Genomic DNA, 21,617 nt, shown 5'->3' on the forward strand with positions numbered 1-21,617 from the left:
AATAATAATTAATTAATAATTTATGTTTACTTTCTATTATAGATAAAAAAGATATGTTAAGCACAGATTAGTTAACTTAAATACTTTAAATTATTCTTCAATAAATTAAAATATTTTATTTAAATTATAAAAAATGAATCAATTATGAAATATAAATTCAAGTTGTTGCTAAAAATAAATAATGAATAAACTCAAATTAATAAGTATTTTATTAATTGTTTTTATTATTTTAATCTTTTTATATATCATTCTGAAATATAATTCATTCTTAAAATACTTAAAACAAATGACCCAAACTAATTTATCCATTTAAAAAATAGTATGAAAGAAATATTTTCATTTAAAATTATTTGAGATATTTTTTTCTTTTCAGACTATTTTTAGATAATTTAAAAAAAAAAAAATAAATATTTATATGCATTTTAAAAATAGTAAGAAAGAACCATTTTCATTTAAAATTATTTGGAATATTTTTTTCTTTTCAAACTATTTTAGATAATTTTTTAATAAAATAAATTAATATTTTTTTGCATTTTAAAAATAGAAAGAAAGAAACATTTTCATTAAAATTATTTGGGATATTTTTTTCATTTCAAACTATTTTAGATAATTTTTTAATAAAATAAATAAAAAAATAAATTTTAAAATATTTTTTTTAAAAACAGTAAGAAAAAAATATTTTCATCTTGAATTATTTTAGATACTTTTTATAATATAAATAAATAAATCAATTAGATATTATTTTTTTATTAGCACATTTTATATTTAGAATAAAAATTCAAATATAGATAAACATAAAATTAAGCAAATAAGTAATATCAATAATTGAATGATATTTATAAATCAACGAAATCAAATTTTGAATTTATAGAGTGTTTGTTAACTCTTTTTATATTTAGATTTATTTTTAATGTATTTTCAAAAATAATTACTACGCAAAAAATTTAACATACCAATTAAAAATCAAATTTTAATTAAAATTAATTAAATTAAAAGGCAAATTGAATATATTTCAAATAAATTGAAAACAAATTTCGCATAAAAAATTAAAGATAATAGCTTGTTTGTTTGTTTTTTAATTTTTTTTGAATTTATCATAAGATATAATTAGCAATTAAAAGCAACACATTTATTACAATTTATAGGTAGAATAAAACTCTAAACAAATAAATAAATAAGCACGTTAATTTATACAATTTGAAGTCAACTTTAGTAGATAAAAATGGAATGTGTAAACTGTAATGAAGGATTCAATATGATAAATAGAATTCCTAGGCTTTTAACAAATTGTGGGCATTCTATTTGCGAAACTTGTTTAATGTAGTTTTGGAATCATTAAGAATATGTTTATATTTGCAAGGCATGCTAAACATCAAACAAGGCTGAGACACTCTCTTTGTTTCCTAAGAATCTTGCAATATTAAGTCTCACTTAGTTTAATACTTCTGTTAATAATTAAAATTTTTACAAGAGTGCAAATGCTAATAATTTTGCATCATAAGATTAGTTTTAGAGGGATTTTTCTACTCAAAGCATTCACTCAGTAAATCTTAGTCATAATCAATCACTTTAATAGTTTTATTAGCCCAACTAATCAATTAATTAGGTGCTACATCACCCAATACAAAATAGTCAAAATATTGGTAGATTTTCTTTAAATAATCTTACTAACGGAGTGATTAATAATGGTTCTACACCAAATTCAAATGGGTAGCTTAAGAGCGTTTAGGTCTAATTAATAGCAGAAAACATATCTGATTTAAAAAGAGATAATTCAAACAGCAATCTGATTAACTAAAATACTTGTAGCAGCCATTTTAAATAATTTGAGGCTTTCTGCTTATAAGATAAATAATTCCTTTGTATATAGTGTATTATCGATGCCAACAGCACTCATAAAAATCATAAAATCGAAACTATTGAGAAAGCCGTTCAAATGGAAGTGCAAGAATTATTAAACTTTTAGATGTTTATTGAAAATAAAAAGAAAGAAAATGTTGAAAATCTTTAAAAAATAGAGTCCATTAAACAAGAAATTTTAGTGCAAGAGCAAAAATATGCAGGAATTATTGTTCAATTTTATAATTAAATATTTTAGCTTATAAAAGTAATTCTTTAATAAAATGAAATTTTAACTTTAAAATATTATTTTATATTAAATAAAAGGAAAGATAATAGACTTATTTAGATAAGCTCTAGTCAGAAAAGCAATTGAAATTGCAGTCACTTGATGATTTGAGATAAAATATTATTGATTTTATTCAAAAAATTAATGATTATACTACTGCTAAACAAAAATTTGATGACTAATCAAGCTCTTTTCCATAAAAGTAATACTTAGTTAAGGTAAAAGAAATACATGCTTTGAAAGCAAATATTTCTCAAGGTGTAGATTAGTTAGAAACCTTCAAGAAGAACTCTAAATTTTTAAATTCTTAATAAACATGTTTAGGGTTTGAATTTAACAGATAGTAAGAAATACAAGCAATAAATAAAATTATAGATTAAAACCAAACATAATAAGAAGCTAGTACGCCAAATAATAGTAAAGGATTAACAATCAGTCTCTCAAAAGAGAGAATTCTATAGAATCAAAGTAATAGCAGTGGTAGCAGTAATGGTAAAAAAAAGAATAACTAACAAAGTAACAGTGGATAAATAAATTTATCAAATTCTTCTTCTTCCAATTTATAAAAGAAAGGTTTTTACAATAATGTTTCAATAAAAAATTAAAAAAGTCACATGAATGAAAGCTATAATAATACAAGTTTATAGCATGAAATATCTTTAAATATCTAAGAAAAAGAAAAAGATAACATTACCCTTTAATTGTAATAGCCACAATAAAGGAAACACTCCAAAACGCTTTAAGCAACAACTCTAAATTAACTTATTTAACCTAGTACCGCATCAAACTAAAATAACTTCAACCCTTATTTAATTAATAACAACACAAGCACTTAAAATAGCTAACCTTAGAACAACTAAATAGATTTTTCAAAATACAAAATAGAAATTACAAATATCAAGATGGTAAACAGGCAAGCTTCTTAGCCTAAAAAGTAAAAAAATTAAAGCTTTTAGCTGATTATTTAATTTATATTTATTTTTTTTTAATTTAGATAGAGCTAAGCAGTAGATATCCCTATGTTTAAAAAAGAAAATATTAACACATTAAATATTATAACAAATCAATAAAATGATAAATAAGCTAAGGAAACACTTTATTTAGAAAATAGGAGCAATAAAAACTTGCTAAGCAGCAAAAATTCTAGCACAAACCATAGTACTAAAAATGTCAATACTCTGAAATATAAATCTCTTAGAAGTTAAAACCCTTATAATATTTAAACCACTGCATCTACCCTTAGTAACACGTAAGTCAACGAAAGAGGTAATAGCAGCAGCTCCATAGATAAAATGAAGGTTTTAAGAGGCTCAACTACAGAAACAGTAAAAAATGCTGCTAGGCATACAACCTCAGTAACTAACTAATTTGTTTCTAAGCCCACTCCCCTCACAAATATTACAACTGATGGATATAGCACTAATATTTATAAGTAATTTAATTTCTTGAAATCAATAATTTTCAATGAAAACAAACACAAATCAAATAATTTTTTCAATAATAAATTATTTTTTAAAATGTTTTTTTAATAAAAATTTAAAAACAAAAATGAATATTTATAAAAAGTGAAAAAGATCTACAGACTAATAGGACAATTGACAGCAACAAAAATATAGATTTTGATTCAGAAAGAAACATAATTGATACTGTTAAAATTGATTTTAGTAGCTTAGCTAGCTAAAAAAGACAGTTCATCTTAACTATTGGTGGATTTACTGAAAAGTAGTAACATTCTTTATGTATGGAGAAGCTTGATCTCTAAAATACTTAATGGGAACCTTTTATAACATAAAACAACTTTAAGTCAAGAGTTAAATTCGGATCAATCATTTACAAGTAAAAGAAAGTCATCATATTTGGAGGTAAGTAAGAAGGCAAAAGGCTAGATACCTTTGAAGAAATAGATACTTAAACAAAAGAAGCTAAAATATTCCCAGGCATAAGACTCTCTAAGCCTAAGAGCGGCTTTGCTTTTACCCAAATTTCAGGTAAATAGACTAATTTAAGTAAATAAATTAAGGAAGTTTTTTTTAGATGAGGAAATTATAGTTATTGGAGGCAATGATGGACAGAATATCTTGAGTGATGCAGAAATATATAACTTGAATACAAAACAGGTCAGGAAACTTTAACCTCTTTCTTTTGCAAGGGATGAATTGGCTGTAGCTTTAAGCAATGACAAAAAATATATATATGCTTTTGGAGGATATAGCCAGAGCTTAAAGTAATTTAGAAAAATAAAAAAAATAAATATCATTTTTACTAAAAGATTTTATTTATTATGATTAAGGAATTCATTAAATGTTGTGGAAAAGTATGATATCTAAAAAAATAAATGGGAAACTGTAAAGCCGATGAATCAATGTAGACGTTCACTTCAAGTAGTAACTTTACCAGATGGCTTTTATATATTAGGTGGCTTTGATGGATAAAACTACCTAAGTAGTGTAGAAAAATATGATGATGCTAATGATTAATGGATTTAAGTTTAAAATATGCTAATGCCCAGAGCTACATTCTCAGCTCTAAAAAGTCCAGATAACATGGGAATCATAGTCTTAGGAGGCTTTAACAATCAACCAATTTAATTATGCGAAAAGTAATACATACATTTGTCAATATTTTCTTATAGTAAAAACATATTATTTAATAGGTATTCAATATTTAAAGGAGCATGGGAACCTTTTCCAAGTCTTAACTAAAAAAGATTCATGCATAGCTCAATAATATTTGGAAACAATAGCAGCATGTATTACTGATAATTAATTAATTAATTTATTTAAACATTCTAATTAATTAGCTAAAGCTAACAAAAACCATTTAATAAATAAATTCTATTTCTTTTATATAAAATAATAAAATAAACAATTAAAAAATCTTGAACAAACAAACAAACAAGTATTTATTTATATGTTTGCATTGTATTGTATGTAAATCTTTCAAAAAATAAATAAATAAATACATTATTTTTTAATTTTTCAGTATTTCAAAAATGTAAATAAATTAAATTAATTATCATTTATTTTCACTGATAATTAATTAATAAATAAATAAAATATTTATACACTAAATTAATATTAAATTGCCTAATTATTTCCATTAAATACCAGATAAGTGATATACCCTATAAAAAGTAAAATTTACCATTGAATTATGTTAAATTTATGTTTTCTACTCTACAAAAAAAATTTTATAATAAATTAATTTTGAAAATTTTTTAATTTTTTGAGGTTTGTTAATTTGTAGTATATTTATTTATATTTTGATATATGAAAATGCACTCTTTCTACATATATTCAAGCAATACACAATATATTTTTTAATTTATTTAAAAACTATATGCTTTTCATCAAATTTTTAATCATTAAATGAATACTCTTTTTTAAACTAATCTTTATATTTTAAGAATTTAACTCCTGCATTACTTAAAAACTTCAATAGTATCTCCACACATTCTAATAGTTTAAATATTTATTTAATAAGATAATTAGTTATACTAATGTGCCTATTCAAAAAAACTAAAAATATTTTCAATTAAATACCAAAAATTAATAATTAAAAATAATTAAGTATTAATCAAAAAAGGGAGTTGGATTATAACAAATTTTTTCTATTTAATTTATGTTAACTTTTACTCAAAATAATTAATAATAAAAATATGTTTTTTCTTTAGCATTAAATTTGATATTAGTAAGATTTGCTAAAACCATAGATTAATGTAATCCAAAAAAGGTTTTTTTTTTTGCAATTATTAAAATCAAAAATAATTTTAATGAATTAAATTTTTTATTTAATGAAAAAAATAGTAAAGATTGATTGATTTATTTATTAATTATTTTGACTAAATTAAATAGTTTACTTAAAAATAAATAAACTAATATTATTTAATTTTTATATTCAGAGTTTTGCAAAAAAATAAAAAACTTAAAAGACACTAAAAATAAATTAAGAAATGAAAGATAAATGTATTTTACTCAATTTCAAATTCAAAATATCTCAGATTAACGCACTTTGCTAAGGCAGAAAAGAAACTTTATTTAAAATTCATTAGATCAAAGTTATAACTACTTTTAATAAATTAAAAATAGATTAATAAACTAAATGAAACTAAAGTAAGTAGATAGATATATAAATGTTAATTATCTTTTAAATTTTGAAAAAAATCAACCATTTATTTTAATTAGAGGAAAATTTTATAATTAGTTTGTAAATGAGTAATTAGGACAGACTTAAAATAAATTTAAAATAAAAAAATCAAAATGAATAAAATTTTATTGAAAATTAAAATTAAAATTAGAAAGTTGATTTATTTAATTCTAACTAAGCCCATTTATTTAAAAACTAGAAAAAAAATTACTAAAAAGTATAAATAATAAGAAAAACTAACTTATTTTTACTATGGCTATGCAAAGAGTCTCAAACTTAAGAGATTACTATAACATGGTGTAAGAGGAATAAAATCTGGATGAGTTTTCATTATTTTTGAAGGACATTATCTTATTTAAAAAAATCAAAGTTTGAAAAAAAGTTAACAAATTAATTAAAGCAAATGTTTTAAAGATAATTTATTCTATAATAAATAATACATTATTAAATTAAACATAAAAACAAGCCATAATAAAAAAATTTAGAAATCAAAAACAATAAAATGAAATGAAGTAAGCTTTTATGAATATTATTATTAATGCATATCTGAAAATAATTTATATAGTATGAAATTAAAATTTTACGTAAAATTGATATCCAAATTCTAGAGATATTTACTTTCAATAATAGTCGGTAAGTCCATATTTTACAAAGGATCAACATACCAACAATTACTTTTATAACATGTTTTAAAAATAGAATTAATAATATTATTAAATAAAAATTGAATTTCTATATTTTTGTATTTAATTAATTTAAAGTAAAAATTGAAAGAAAACCATTTAAAAATTATAATAATTTATTTTAAATTTTATTTCTTTCATTTTTAGTTCAATTTAAAATTAATTATAATAAGTTGAAATATCTTGCTTATTCATTTCACTTATTGCTTGCGCAAAATTTTTGAGCAAAAAAAGTAACATTTTTATGGCTGCACACACTGCTCACTAACTATGCGCAGAAAATAAATTTGAATTAGATTTCGCATTTAGATGATTCAAGTTTAATAGATATTAAATTTTGTGATTGATATTATCTATTTTTTTATTATATATGTAAGTATATTATTTCCATTATTTATTTTTATTACACTCATCTAAATTAAATAGAGAAATTTTTTAAATCACAAAAGTTTTTGACAAAATAAGAAAAACTCAGACGTTTATTTAGAACTTAACAATTATTCTATATTATATATTTTAGCTTTTAGATTTTATTAAGTATATTTAAAAAATAAAAATCAAGAAATTATATTTTATTGTTAAATAACAAAATAATTAATTTTAATGGAAGACTAACAACATTTTTAAAAAGCTTGTTCTTTTAAATGAATAGTTTAAAAAATTAGCATATTAGGCTTCGATTTTGAACCTATTTTTTGTCCTTAAAATCTCCCCTCATTGTAAATTCTCTCTTAAAAGCTATTATTAAGTTTCTCTTTATAAGCTGTTGTAAAAAAAGAATCTATTTGTAAACTTATGGAAAAAATTTGATTCCTCTCCTCAATAACTAAGAACAGTGTATCATATATCAACAATAATAGAATAGAATGTATTACACCTCAAAACCCAAATTGAATAGAATTATCAAAACTATTCAGATAGAGTACTGGATATTATATATTTAAAAAAAAGAATAATTCAAGTTAGTATTTATTTCTCTCTACTTATTTTTTTTTTTGATAAGATATGAAATAGTTAAAAAATAAACTAATGATTTATGTAATATAAGAATAATTTATTTATTAATGTTGAGGCTAGGATTGGTTTATAAATTTGAACATTCATTTAAGATTATAAATTTATAAGAATTATATATTGCTAGTTAATTAATTAATTTAAATATATGTTTTATTTAATTTATTTTATTTTATATTATAAGTAAGAATTAATTATTTCAGATGTAGGATGTGCTAAGAGAATGTGAATTTTATATTTTATTCTAATAATTATACTAATTTTAATTAGTTTATTACATTTTTTTTTAGCTTGATGATAATAACTTTTTATGGGATTTTTAAGGAGTGAAATCCTCTCTACCAGAATTTTATAATGAGGATCTTCTTTTATTTTCTTTTTAATTCATTAATAAATTGATGTAAGAATCTCGCTACTGTTTTGTTCCACTCAAATATGCATCTTACGTTATGTTAGGCTGATACGTTATTTCTCTTAAAATTCTATCTTAGTCATAGCTGGGCATCCTTCTAGACTACTGATTTCTATCAATCGTGTTGCAAGTGTTGTAAAATTAGGAAACTAAATTATAAAATAAATTATTTCTTAATTTAAAAAACGATTAATAATTTACATTGTGTAGTTGTGGTATTAAGCCTATTCTATAATTGTTCTATTTAAGAATTCTTGTTTTCAATTTCTTTTTTATTGACATATAGTATATATCTTAATTCAGACAGTTCATCAGTTAATAAGGAAACCAGCAACTTTAAATCTTAAGTTTCTATTTAATTATGTAATATTTACTAATATTATTTTTTATATAAAATTTAAATACAGTCTTAGCTTTCCTGGCTGTTGACAGTTTATTCTTTTGCAAAAGTTCTTATTGTAAGATTTGTACTTTTTAGCTAAAGATTTAGATATTCATCTTAAAAATTAACGATAACATTAAGCTTCTCTTAAATTCCTGTTAGATTTTGTTTAATATTAAGCAACTATTTAGGGTATTAAGACAAATATGCATTCAGTTAATTAAACTCATTTGTGGCAGAGATAAGGAGATTTTCTATATTTTTAGTTATCCCTTTAAGATTTTATTCATCTTTAAGCATATTGGAAGCCTAAATGAATTAAGTTGAAACAATATTAATAAAATTCTACATAAAAACTATCAATAAATAAATAAATAAGTTAGTAAACCTTTTGCCATTTCTGAAGCAATTATTTCTTTTCTGATTCTAATTAGTTTACTTTTAACTATAAATCTTTATTATATTTCTCAATTTAGGAATACTTTCTTTAAAAAGCTGCATATCTTAATGTTTATTAATTATAATTATCTTCTAATCTTTTCTTTTGAATCTAAATTTAAGCATTTTCCTTCTTTAGGTAATCATTCAGTCTTAGCATATTATCAAGCCTTTCGTTAGCTTACTACAATTATTATTCAATTTATAATTCTTTTCCATTTGGATAACTATATTGCTGTTGCTATACTGCTGCAATGTAGTTTTAATTCTTCTATCCGAATTAGAAAACATTTTCTCTTTGAGAGTTCATATTACTTGGGCTTATTTTAAATGACTATTTATTTACATTTATATTAAATCAAAATTAAAATGCTTAAAATATTTGCAATTATTTTAATATAAGAAATTTTACCTAATCTTCTTCCTCGATGTGCGTGCATTTAGCAGAAGATAAATTTAAAAATTTTTGTTTGACATCACTTAATTATATTTCAGGTCCCTCAGTAAAGAATTGAAAATCTTAATCAGTTTGTTACTTCTCATTAATTTACTACCTAAAAAATGTAAAAAATTTAAAGAATAAAGGACATTAGAATTTAATTACTCTTAGCAGCTTTCAGACATTTTATGAAACTTTAAATTTAAACTAAGCTGTTAGATTTATTTAAAAAGCTTAAGTTAAATATTTGTTGTGATAGTACAAATTATGTTAATATTTTTACAAATAGTATTTTCAATAATTTATTTGTAAAGATTTTTAATTAATCTAACAATGCATGAGTTATTAATAATAACATATATATAATTTTTGTTTGAAAATAGCTGTTAAAGATTCATATAATCTAAACTAGTAAAGAAACCAAATACTTTAAAATCATAATAAAAGTAAACAGAGTGTTTATGTTAGAAATACCAAATATAGTTTTCATAGCGTTTGTTTCATTAAAGCTTCATTTTGTGTTTTTTACAAATAATTAATAATTTTCTAATCAAAATGACCACTTTTCAATCAGAAAACAGCTTAAATGTATCAAAAATAATCAGTAAAGCATGATTTTATAAATAAATTAATTAAAAGAAATTAAAAAAGGATTATGAAAATCTTATTTGTTAAATCCTAAATTATTTCATTTAATCTATTTATGTCTAATTGTTAAATATTAAATATGTTGCAACAAGTTTAAAAGTTGTCTATTAATAATAAATCTCCTCAGAAAATATTCTTATTTAATAATTGATAAACCTTGCTTATAAAAAAATGTAAATAAAAATCATATGAAATAAATTTGTTTGTTTGATTGATTTAAAAAGTACTAACGAAAATTTCATAATTTTTACTCATAAATATTATGATCAACTGATATATAAAAATTTATATATGTTGTTAAAAATAGAGTTTAATATAAGAAATTACACATAAAATAAATAAATAAATATTGGAAGACAAAGAAGATTTATAACTTAATTGCTAAATATCTAAAATAAACAAATGATAAATACATAATAAAAAATATATTTCTAGATTTATAAATTATTAAAATTTTTAACAATTAATTCATATTATGAGAATCAATCTTATCAGAATAATTCTGCATTTACTTTTCTATGTATTTAAAGCTTAATATCGGCCTCCTCTACCTTTTAAAATTCTCTGTTTAAATTATTTTGCAATATATAGAATTCGTCATCCTCCTAATTTCTTTTAAGTCTTCCTTCTTTTCTTTCTTACTATTCAAAAGATTTTTTCCATTCATCTATCTATTTTTAGTTAAAATTTATTATTGTTACAAAAATTAGAATAATCATTTATTTATTTACTGATTATTGGTTATCTAAAGAATCTATGTAATCTATCTCTGTTGGATATCTTTATTTTAAGATCAATTTCAAAAATTCATTTCTCTCGTGTAGCATAAGGATTTCCTGTTAAAGAACGCTTTTAAATTCATTCTGTTGGATTTAATTTTGCATGCTATTAATATGTTTTTCATATAAATCTGTGATTTATTTCTCCAAATTTTCTTTAAGTCTATCGTCATAATTTTTTTCTTCCTGTTGTTAATTGTATTGCTAAAAGTGGTTTTTGATTGCTTGTGATTTTTAAAAGTTTTCTTCCTCATTCTTTTATATAAACCTGTCAATAAGTTGCTACTCTTATTCAATTTTTTACTTAATTTACTCATATTTAAAAGCTTACTGTTTTAAGAAATCTCTATCTAATTCTTGATAATTCCCTTATACGTACATACCTTGGAGTTCAGCATTCTTTATAAACCCCTCATCTTTTGTTTACAATTTTGTAAATATATTGTTCATAGGTGTACTGTTATTAGTATTAGTAAAATTATTATTATTAATTGCCGATCCAAAACTATTAGCATTATTCAATAAATAATTAGGATTTCCATACTAAACAGCTCCAGGATTAATCATGTGTGAAGGTGTGTCGATAATATTTATAGAATTGTTTTGACCTTATTACATAGCAAAGTGGTTGAAATTTTGATTACTCGAAATAGTATTACTTGATTTTTATCTTTGTAATTCTTGGATTTATTGCTATTGTTACTATATTTATTGCAAAAGCAGCTAATTTTGATAATCTGTGAGCTAATCTTATTTACTTTTTTATGATTATTATGTAATAGGTTGAGCTTATTAGAAACTACTCTAACCTGCTTTTAGTTTTTATTCTCTCTCTAAGAAAAGCTTTTCTTCTTAAATTTACTACTGTTGTGATTTAACAGGACTATCATCATTCATCTTTTAACTTATATTCTCATTAATTGGCGTTGCTATCTCTCGTATAATATCCATTTATAATTTCTATTCAATTCTTTTTTTTACAGGGAAAATTTGCTTAAATTTATAAATTTGATAGTCCTTTTGTTCATGCTCTGAAAATGAAATCAGCTTTATCAGTTCATACAAAAAGTTGTAGTCCTTTTTAAGAATAGGGTCAACAAGATACATGTTGTAAACATCAATATGTCCAGAAGATTAAGTAAACTAGTGATAATTAGTTACTATCTAATATAAAATTAAAATTGTAAACAAGTTAATTCATATTTCTAGTATAAATAAATAAATAAATAAATAAATAAATAAATAAAAAATACCTTTGAGAAGCAATCCTATATGATAGAATTTAGTTTTAAAAAGAAAGAATTTTAGCTCTGAAATTTATCTTATTTCGAGTTATTGTAAAATAATTTACTGAACCAGTTAAGAGCTTCAACATAATCCTTTTCTTTTTCTTGGCTTATAGGAAGCAAAAAGAGTCTCAGATGGGGATTAAGGAAAAATCTATTAACAAAAAGCTATTTAACTGGGAAAAGGTCATTTAATTTATCAGAGAATTGTTCATGATTCTCATATATAATCTAATAAAATTGTGTGAAAAAGTTGCAAAATTCAATAGGCAAGTTCTAAAAGAAGGGTATTATAAATTATGTTGTCGTTGAAAATATCTCTGAGTAAAATTATTCTTGGTTTTTGGTGTACTTCTCCATAATGTGTTTATCAAATAATTCTTAGAATTGATTGTAAATTGGCATAAAGAGCAGCTACAGATAATTTAATATGAATGCTGGAATTGGGTATTTTTCTGTGTCTTTCTAGCTACAAATTTAGGTTTTTTATTTGTCAGGAGATTAATTTACTACATAGTGTCTTTAAAAATATTAAATAAAACGATTAAATACAAAAATTTATAAAATATTTATTAATGAAAAATATTTTTGAACATTATTTTCATCAATATTTTTGTAAAATTTTTACAAAGGTTTTACCTGATTAAATTATAAATAAGGTCTTTTCCAGTGTGCTTTATTTGCTTAAAGGCATTTCTGTTAAAATTACTTCTGTTTCTGCTGTGGGCTGCAAAATAAATTCTACCAACTGCAAAATGCACCTCTTGTTAGCTTCCTATTATTTCCTTAGATGTTAGAATACGAACAATTTTGTCTAATTTATTTCCAAAGAGGATTTTGTTCACTTCATCAATCTAAACTTTTATATTTGGCAGCTACAAGTTTGTGGTATAAAGAGGAGTCAAGGGTTTAATATTTTCATCCAACTATGAATTTTAAAAATCCTCTTTTTGTTAAATATATACAATTGTCTTTATGAGGCTTTTTAATGCTGATCTCAATTCGCTTTTGGGTCTGTGCTATAAAAAAAGCTCTTCAAGATTCTAAAAAAACTCTTTGTTGTTTGATAATTCTTGAAAGAACTATTTAAAATTTTATATAAATTGCTCATTTATCTAATTCTAAAAATTAGCCACAGTCACACTTGATATTTCACTATTTTGGAATCTGCTCATTACACTTTGCTGAGATCCTTCATAAATATCATTATTAAAAATTTATCTTTCTTCTTTCTTTTGTTTTGTAAACAAATTAAATAATATTGTGTCCAAAACATGGAGTGTATGTTCGCAAATGTGGGAGTTTAGAAGATCTTTGCATGACTAGAAATCTTAAATAAGACCTTTTATAAAGCTAATTAATGACGGCACTAATCCTTATTTCAAAGCATCTTTGCTTTCGTAGGAACTCTTTATGACTTCAGAAAGCGCTATTTTTTATTTGTGAATTTATAATTATAAAAAATTGTGAAATTAAATGAAATACATCCTATCTCAAATGTTCTCGTCATTACAAGGAAATTCTTTTATAATTTTATGTTTGTTTATAGTGTCTCCATTATATTTGCTAAAATAATTTCTTTCTACTTTACTATTATTATTCCAATTCTTTAAAATTTAGAAATTCTATTTAAGATTTTGATTGCTTTAAAGATAAATAAATAATCCTGAGTTTATTATATATATGAAATAAGAATATAATTAGTAATAATTTATTTTTTATTTCAAAAATTGCTAATAGAAGTAAAAACCTAAGGAGTTTGATAGGATTTTTAAATTAAAATTCATTTTTAAAAATAATCCAGCAAATTGATTAGAGTTTTAATCACATGTAAATCTAATATTTTAAATAATAGCGTAATTAATTATACACCATAAATAGTTACATAAATGTTTTCTAAAATAATTCAATGAGTGAGTGATTAAAATTTTGCTAAAAAAACTTTTTAAATTCAAAAATTAGTCTTATTTATTAAAATCAATAACAATAAAATTCAAGATAAATCTTTCTTTCTTTCATTCATTCATTTATTAAAATGTAAAGTCAAAACAAGCAAAATTTGAAATATGAAATTAATGCAATATTTATTTTTTTTGAAATATTCCTAACAACTATATTACATATTAATTATTTGATTAAAGAATTATGTTGAAGATATTCATTCATTTTAGCTGAATCACATTATCAAAAAAATATAGATTCTATGTATTGATTATGCTTGCTAAAAAACAAACAAAAAAAATTTGAAAATAAAAGAAATCCTTTAAATATTGAATAAAAAAATTTTTGTAGTTTAACTTGGATTTACTCATTATTATTTAATACATACAATAAGAAGGATTAAAAAATAAGAATTTGTTTGTTTATTTGATAAAATAAATAAATAAAGGATACTTAAATACATTCATTTAATTCAAAAATAAGGTTGTTTTTTAAAAAGAAAGTAGAGGCAAACTAAATTTATAGCAAAAGTTGTCCAACCAATCAATCAACCATACAATCAACTAACAACAATTCGTTCATTTTTTTTATGTTTAATCAATAAAATTTAAATACTGTTTTTCAGTAAATATCTATACCAAATGTAATTGAGAAGGGACCACGATTATCTCAAGCTTAAACATTCTTAGATTAAAAAGATTTAATAACTGAATAGTCGTTAGATCGACTCACAGTAAAATGCAGTTAATCGCAACTTAATTATGACACTCCCTCTCCTTAATAAAAGTCTTAATAGAACACTTACAAAAGTTAGGAAGGGCTAGCTCGATCAAACGATGACATGCTAAACATTATCAGCTCAGACCCAGCTGCATCTTCAAATAATTTTAAATAGAATTTAGCAATAATAAAAAATCCAAACTTAAGTAACCCTTAAGCGCTGTACTTAGGATCTGATTGCTTTATTGAAAACATATAAAGAAGTTACCCTTACTCAGGTCCTTAATCGCTTGAGTCTTCATCAGCAGCAGTTGTCCATTTGCCTAATACTAATACTGCTACTTTGACAAATATGAATTAAAAATATATCTTACCATTTAATGGAACTCAACAACTACATTATGGATAATAAATAAGCAATATTAGGCCTAACTTTTAGTTAAATCTTAACTAAGTATAAATGTAATAGCAATTAATTGGTAATCAATCTAATTTTAAAAATTTTTAATAAAATGATGTGAACTTCAATGCTCCTAAAGAAAATTATTCTATGGTGCAATAGTTTGGTATTCCTCCAGTAGTAAATTATAACTCGTAATAGTTACAATAGTATTAAGCTATAAAGCAACCTATGGTTGGTTAAAATTTCTATGACATAAGCAAACAAATCCAAAATTAAAACTCAAATTAGTCATCACCAATAAAATTTTTAGTTACTCCAATACAGTAACAATTAAATTTATAGAATCAAGTATTTAATTAAGATATTCAAAATAATAATAACAATAGATAGCATTCACCTAATTTTTTACATAAATAGCTATTCAATGGATATTAGGGTAATTTCATTTAAACAAATTTAGTGGCTACTCCTAGTAAAGATGGAAATTCTAACATTTATGAAAATAACAGCAGGAATGTGTCACCTGATAACTAAATTAATAATATCCATGCTCTCAATAATAAATTATAACCTAATTTATCTCTTATTAGTGCATTAAACAAAGATACTCAATAAAATGCAAACATCAATTATATTTAGAACTAAAATCCAAATTCAAATACTTAAAATATTAACAAATTCCAAGTTTACAATCTGTAGAATGTTTAAAAGAAGTTGAATTAAAAAACCTAAAACTAGCAATAGTAATTAGCTCCATACACTATCACTTTTGGAAGTTCAAACAACCTTAATACAGTTTAGTCAAACAATAATAATTCTTCTACAATGTACCAATTACTTTAACCATATCAAATTACTAATCAAAGCAATAATAGCTAATTAAATGAACTCTCAAACGCTTCAAAGGGTTCTTCGTAAATTGAAAGTCAGAATTATAGAACTCATGAAACAAATAAATAGCATAATAACTAAATTCCTTCAAATGTAGAGTTTAATTGCATGCTCTCTGCTAAAAGTCAGCTCTCTTAATTCCCTTAACTATTAACTCCTTATGCTTAAAATTAATAGTAAATTAATAATATCTCTATGTAGTAGCAGGGAGTTACAGATGTATAGAACTAATCTTAAAACAATTAATCAAAAGAATCTTATCAATAGAATATTAAAAATTAGCTTAAGCCATAAAATGAGCAGCAATATCACTTTTACCCTATTTCTATGTAGAGGAGAGGTAGTTAATCTTAATATGTGTCTCCTAAAGAATCAAATTCTACTGCTCTTACTTCACCTATTGATATTTAAGTCAGATAAAATAAACTCGGCTCTTGTCTTTAAGGTGAGAGTAATCATACTACAATGAGAATATGTGAAATCTCTTCGACTATGAATCCTTTATAAATTCCGTCAGAAAATACTAGCTAAAGAGATGAAAATATTATATTAAATTAACATGCTCAAAACAGTTCATACTAAACTTAAGATAAATATATATTTTAAAATAATAATAAGTCAGATTTAAATCAGAAATAGTCAGACTAATCATCATCAGTTACAATGTACCAAGCAAGTTCTTAAACAGGACAGAGCAGTAATTAATTTGCTTAATCTAATAACTCACTTAATAGTTAAAAATCAGGAAAAGGTAATTAATTTAGCGGGCTTGTTTAGATTAAAGAAGAATTAGACTCTGATAATTAAATGAAGTAAAATATATAAAATAAAAAATAATAAGAAAATAACCAGTTATCTAACACAAATCATTAAATTTACTACTATAAAACAAACAAATAAGATAATAATGAAGAAACAAAAAAGAAAAGTAGAAAATCAAATTAAAGCTATGATTTAGCTGCTAGTTATTATAATAGAATACGCTAATTTAATGAGTCTTCGCATGAGGAGAAAATAGAATTATGTCTTAAAGGTAATCACAAGCAATGTTTAATTAATCCCAAAAGACTTTCTTTGAATAGAACAGATAAAAGTCTAGATGGTTCAAATATTCATGAAAGTCATTGCAATTCTTCAAAGTGTAATTCCAACAGCTAATTAGCTAGCTCCACTTAATTAAATAATTCTTAAAATGTTAAAACTTAGTTATCTAAATCAAAAGAAAGAAATTCGAGTCAAGAAAAGTAAAACTTAGCCAAAAAACCACCTAAAATTATGTAAAACGACAACCAATTATAATAAGAAATCGATAATAGCAATTCTTAAAAGGTCAACGAAGAAAAGCTTCTTTCTCTACTATCTCCATCTTATAAAAAAGTTCAATAGATCTAGTAATTAATGAAAATAGAGCAAGAAAGGCTCCAAAAAGAAAAAGAAAAATTCACAGAAATATAGGAAAACAAAGGCATTTTCACATTCAGCAATCAAAGAAAGTAAACTCATAGCAAAGAAACTAAAGTAAGTCCTAATAAGTAAGGTAAAAATAGTTCCCCTAATTCATAGTTGTCTTCAGATGTTAATAGCCCAATAAAAAAAAAGCATTCTAGCAAGAAGTAAGAGCTTGAATAAAACTTTTCCGAAACAAAATCTGCTGATTAGTATCATCAATAATAAAACAATTTAAATTAAGAGAGTGAAAACACTGAAGAAAAATAGAAAAAAACTCCATTTAATTAACCTTTCAAATAGAAACCAATTGTATAAGCTGCATTTTAAGTAAATCCTTATTTTGTTGCTGACAAATACTTATCTGCTTAAGAAATTTAAGCTTACTAATAAGATATATAAAATATTCACTCAGATTTATAAAACAATGAAGTTTAAAACTATGAGTAAGATGAATAAAATTATTAGCAAGGCATGCAAAATAGTCATATAGAGTTATAGAATTACTGCTAATAAAATGGCGATTATCAGGAACATAGATAAATTTATCATCAAAAAGATTTGCTATGCTACAATTAAGACAGATAAGATGATGATCATAAGCAGAATCCTAACTAGTAATTTTATAAAGAAGAGTAATAAAATAATGATGAATTAAATAATTCTTAAAATTAATAATTATAAAATTTTTCATTAGCACCTCACCATTTCAATAATTTCCAATAAAATGAAAATACATCCCAACAAATTAATGATTAAAATCCAACTATTGAATAATAAAATCATGAATAAGCTAATTCAAAATAATTCTTTAATTAAAAATAAGATGGCCTAGCAACTTAATAACCAAATAGCAATTATAATAAGAATTATTATCTTAATTAACAAATTAACTAACCGAAAAAAGGTAAATTAATAAACACAATTTTTATTGATATGTCTGAAGTATCAGAAAACGGTTCTAAGATACCTGTTTTCAAAGGTTGCTCCTTGACAACTACTAACAGTAGCTATTAAAATAAATCAAATTAATTTTAATTATTAAACTCAAAAGATGATAGCGATTAATTTATTAGCACAAAAAAATTCTAAAAAGAATATCAATAAAAAAAAGAAATATTTATTGATTAGAATTAAGATGAAAATAACTTTTAAATTTAAAATAGTTATTAAACACCTTCAAATAATTAAAATAATATTTATTAAAATACAAAAAATATTAATTTTAATTAAAACCAATATTATTAGAGTCCTGATAAAAGCGATACGAACTTAAATTAAATTGTTATATTTGATACATAATTTTAAACTCAAGAAGATTTGAAATCTGCATAAAATTTGAATTAAAAAAATTGGAGCACATTATAGGGAATGAATATGGTTACAGTTGAGAGTTAGAATGGTGGATATGACAACATTTAAAAATTTTAGTTTTCGCCTTAAACTTTATAAACTGAATAGGGAATCTATGAAAACGTTTACAATAATAATAGTAATAAAAAAGTCCATGAAAAAAAGGAAGAAAATACTAATAACGGCTTTGATAATGTTGTATCTTTAGAAAAATCTAATAGCAAAAGCAATCAAAGATATTCATGTAATTAAAATCTAGATGAGGAATCGCCAGACAACTCTTATTACTACTTACAAGATTCTCCTTAGATAAAAAACAAATAAATTAGACCTACTATCGTGCCTTAACTAAATCTTTAGAAAAGCTTTTAAAATACCCTCACAACTCTAAATTAAAATACATCTTTTAACATTAGCTAATCTCCAAGCTCTCACAAAAATATTTAACAAAATTTCAAATCCTAACTTTCTAATTTAAATTAAAATTACAAAGAGAAATAATAAATTCCTAATTAAGTTAACAATAACAACTATTAAAATCAAGAAAATGATGAAAATATAAATTACATTTAATAACCTGATTATTAACAAACATGTTCAAACAAGTAAAGCTTTAAAAGACATGCTTCCCTTTCAAGTTTTAATTAATTCCAAAATAATAATAATATTCAATCTTTTTAAATAAGCAAACAATCAACTCCTGTAAATAATAAAATTTATCTACCTACTTAACCAAATAGTTTAACTAACTCTTCATTTTTAAATGCTACAGCAAATCAGAAAAAATAAAACAAAAACTAGACTAGCAATTCTAATGTAAAAACAATCCAAAGAAATAAATCCCTTGGAAGTATTGTTGGCAATGTTGGCTATCAAAGTGAAGAAATGGGTCATGAAATGTTTTTAACAAAAAAACTTAAAAATTAGTTAAATAGTCATTTGCAATTTTTAGAGAATCGTATCAAATTATTACAAAGAGAGGAAGAATAAATTAGAAAAAAAGCAAGTTCCTCAAAAAAATAAGCAGAAAATGCAAAGAAAATATACTAGCAAGTCCAAGAAGAACATTAAAATCATCACACAATTATTGAAGCTCAATAAAAAAATTGGATAGAAGCTAAAAAGAACTATATTTAGAATGTCAAAAAAGAGCACAACAGCAAAATTAAAAAAGTGATGAGTTAGCAATAAAGAGAAAAATAAGAAATGGCTCGTTCTATAAAATTTAACTCTCATATTAATAAATCAGTTGCAGAAGATTTAAAATAAAGTCATTTGATAAAAACAAGTGAAAAAAAGAATTAGATTAAGTAATCATAACTGAAATGTTAAGAATAAAGACATCTTTAATAATTATACAACCAAACTTCATAAATGCAGTAATTCCTTTTGAAAATAAAAGACGAAAAAGTAAAAAAAGAAGAATTAGAGTAAAAGATATAAGCCCTTGAATAATTAGAAATGTAATTAGTTGAAAAATTACAATAAACCTATGAATCAAATAAGCATTACTTGAAAAATTCAAACATTTAATCTTAATTATCAGTTCATTAATCTAATTTTATCGACCACTAATAGTAAGCGAAAAGAGAAAGTTTGCAATCAAACACAGAAGTTGTTAACACAAATACATCATTTACTGTCTTCAATTAGTATTGAGCTTGAATATTCAGAGCTCTCCGTCTTAAAATTTAATTATTAATTTATTAAATTTTAATGAACAGAAACAGATTAACTAACTTAATAAAATTTTACTAAAATAAACTAAATAAAAATTAATTAAATGAATATGCATTAAATTATTTAAAATTAAATAAAATTTAATCAAAAAGAATTTATGCTATTTTAAAAAATAATTATTATTTTTTATTATTAACTTTATAAAAAAAGTTAATTTATGTTTGTTTTTATTAGTATAATTATTTATTTTTCTTCAAAAAAAAAAATTATTGAAAATTAATTATTCTATGCTAAAAGATAATTAGCTTTTTTTGAAAAAAAACAGAAATTTAATTTATTGTAGTAAATTAACTTTTTTAAATATATTAATAAGTTTACAATTCAATAAATTTATTTTGTTGAAAAAAGAAATTTGTTTGTTTGTTTTATTTTGAGAAAAACAGAAATTTTAATTTAAAAGAAAGGTAAATAAATATTTTTAACAAAAAAGTAAATTTATTTATTTTGAAATTACCACTAAGCAAAAATATTTTTATTGGGATTAGCATAAATTTTTGATTTAATTTTAATTGATAAATTGCTTTATTTTTTGTGAAAATAATAAAATAAAAAGATATTTAAAAATTTGATAAGAAAAACAGTTATTTAATTTTCATAATTTATTTAATATTTAATGGATAAATGAATTTATTTCAAGAATTAAAAAAATAATTTATGTAAATTTTAATATTAAATAAAATCAATTATTAAATTCTTTAAAAAATTTTAATATTATTTTAAAAGGAGCGAGCATACTTTTAAAATTCATTTAAGTAAATTGGATGAATT

At 22.3% G+C, this 21,617-nt stretch overlaps 4 protein-coding genes across 4 annotated transcripts; 2 read left to right on the forward strand and 2 right to left on the reverse strand. All coding sequences in view use genetic code 6, as the record gives it.

Annotated features, from left to right (window-relative positions):
- Positions 1 to 1,222: 1,222 nt before the first annotated feature.
- On the forward strand, positions 1,223 to 4,887 carry TTHERM_00560030 (kelch motif protein; the record flags this gene model as incomplete). Its single annotated transcript, XM_001010157.3, has 7 exons — positions 1,223 to 2,107; positions 2,167 to 3,062; positions 3,123 to 3,560; positions 3,695 to 4,116; positions 4,163 to 4,352; positions 4,419 to 4,727; positions 4,782 to 4,887. 7 exons carry the CDS (start codon positions 1,223 to 1,225, stop codon positions 4,885 to 4,887), a joined length of 3,246 nt encoding a protein of 1,081 aa, XP_001010157.2.
- Positions 4,888 to 8,170: 3,283 nt separating this feature from the next.
- TTHERM_00560040 (hypothetical protein) lies at positions 8,171 to 9,968 on the reverse strand (the record flags this gene model as incomplete). The annotated part of the gene is made up of 6 exons (XM_001010158.2): positions 9,808 to 9,968; positions 9,616 to 9,757; positions 9,154 to 9,537; positions 8,789 to 9,074; positions 8,585 to 8,734; positions 8,171 to 8,532 (listed from the first exon to the last, which is right to left on the reverse strand). The coding sequence occupies exons 1-6, from the start codon at positions 9,825 to 9,827 to the stop codon at positions 8,171 to 8,173; spliced, it is 1,344 nt and encodes a 447-aa protein (XP_001010158.2). The 5' UTR covers positions 9,828 to 9,968.
- An 813-nt stretch (positions 9,969 to 10,781) lies between these two features.
- TTHERM_00560050 (hypothetical protein) lies at positions 10,782 to 14,048 on the reverse strand (the record flags this gene model as incomplete). Its single annotated transcript, XM_001010159.2, has 5 exons — positions 13,841 to 14,048; positions 12,995 to 13,784; positions 12,323 to 12,875; positions 11,022 to 12,233; positions 10,782 to 10,961 (listed from the first exon to the last, which is right to left on the reverse strand). Exons 1-5 carry the CDS (start codon positions 13,911 to 13,913, stop codon positions 10,782 to 10,784), a joined length of 2,808 nt encoding a protein of 935 aa, XP_001010159.2. The 5' UTR covers positions 13,914 to 14,048.
- Positions 14,049 to 14,768: 720 nt separating this feature from the next.
- TTHERM_00560060 (hypothetical protein) lies at positions 14,769 to 20,768 on the forward strand (the record flags this gene model as incomplete). Its single annotated transcript, XM_001010160.2, has 1 exon — positions 14,769 to 20,768. Exon 1 carries the CDS (start codon positions 14,886 to 14,888, stop codon positions 20,766 to 20,768), a length of 5,883 nt encoding a protein of 1,960 aa, XP_001010160.1. The 5' UTR covers positions 14,769 to 14,885.
- Between the last annotated feature and the right edge of the window lie 849 nt (positions 20,769 to 21,617).

This window comes from Tetrahymena thermophila (genome assembly GCF_000189635.1).
Source record: "Tetrahymena thermophila SB210 genomic scaffold scf_8254763, whole genome shotgun sequence".
NCBI classification, from domain to species: domain Eukaryota; phylum Ciliophora; class Oligohymenophorea; order Hymenostomatida; family Tetrahymenidae; genus Tetrahymena; species Tetrahymena thermophila.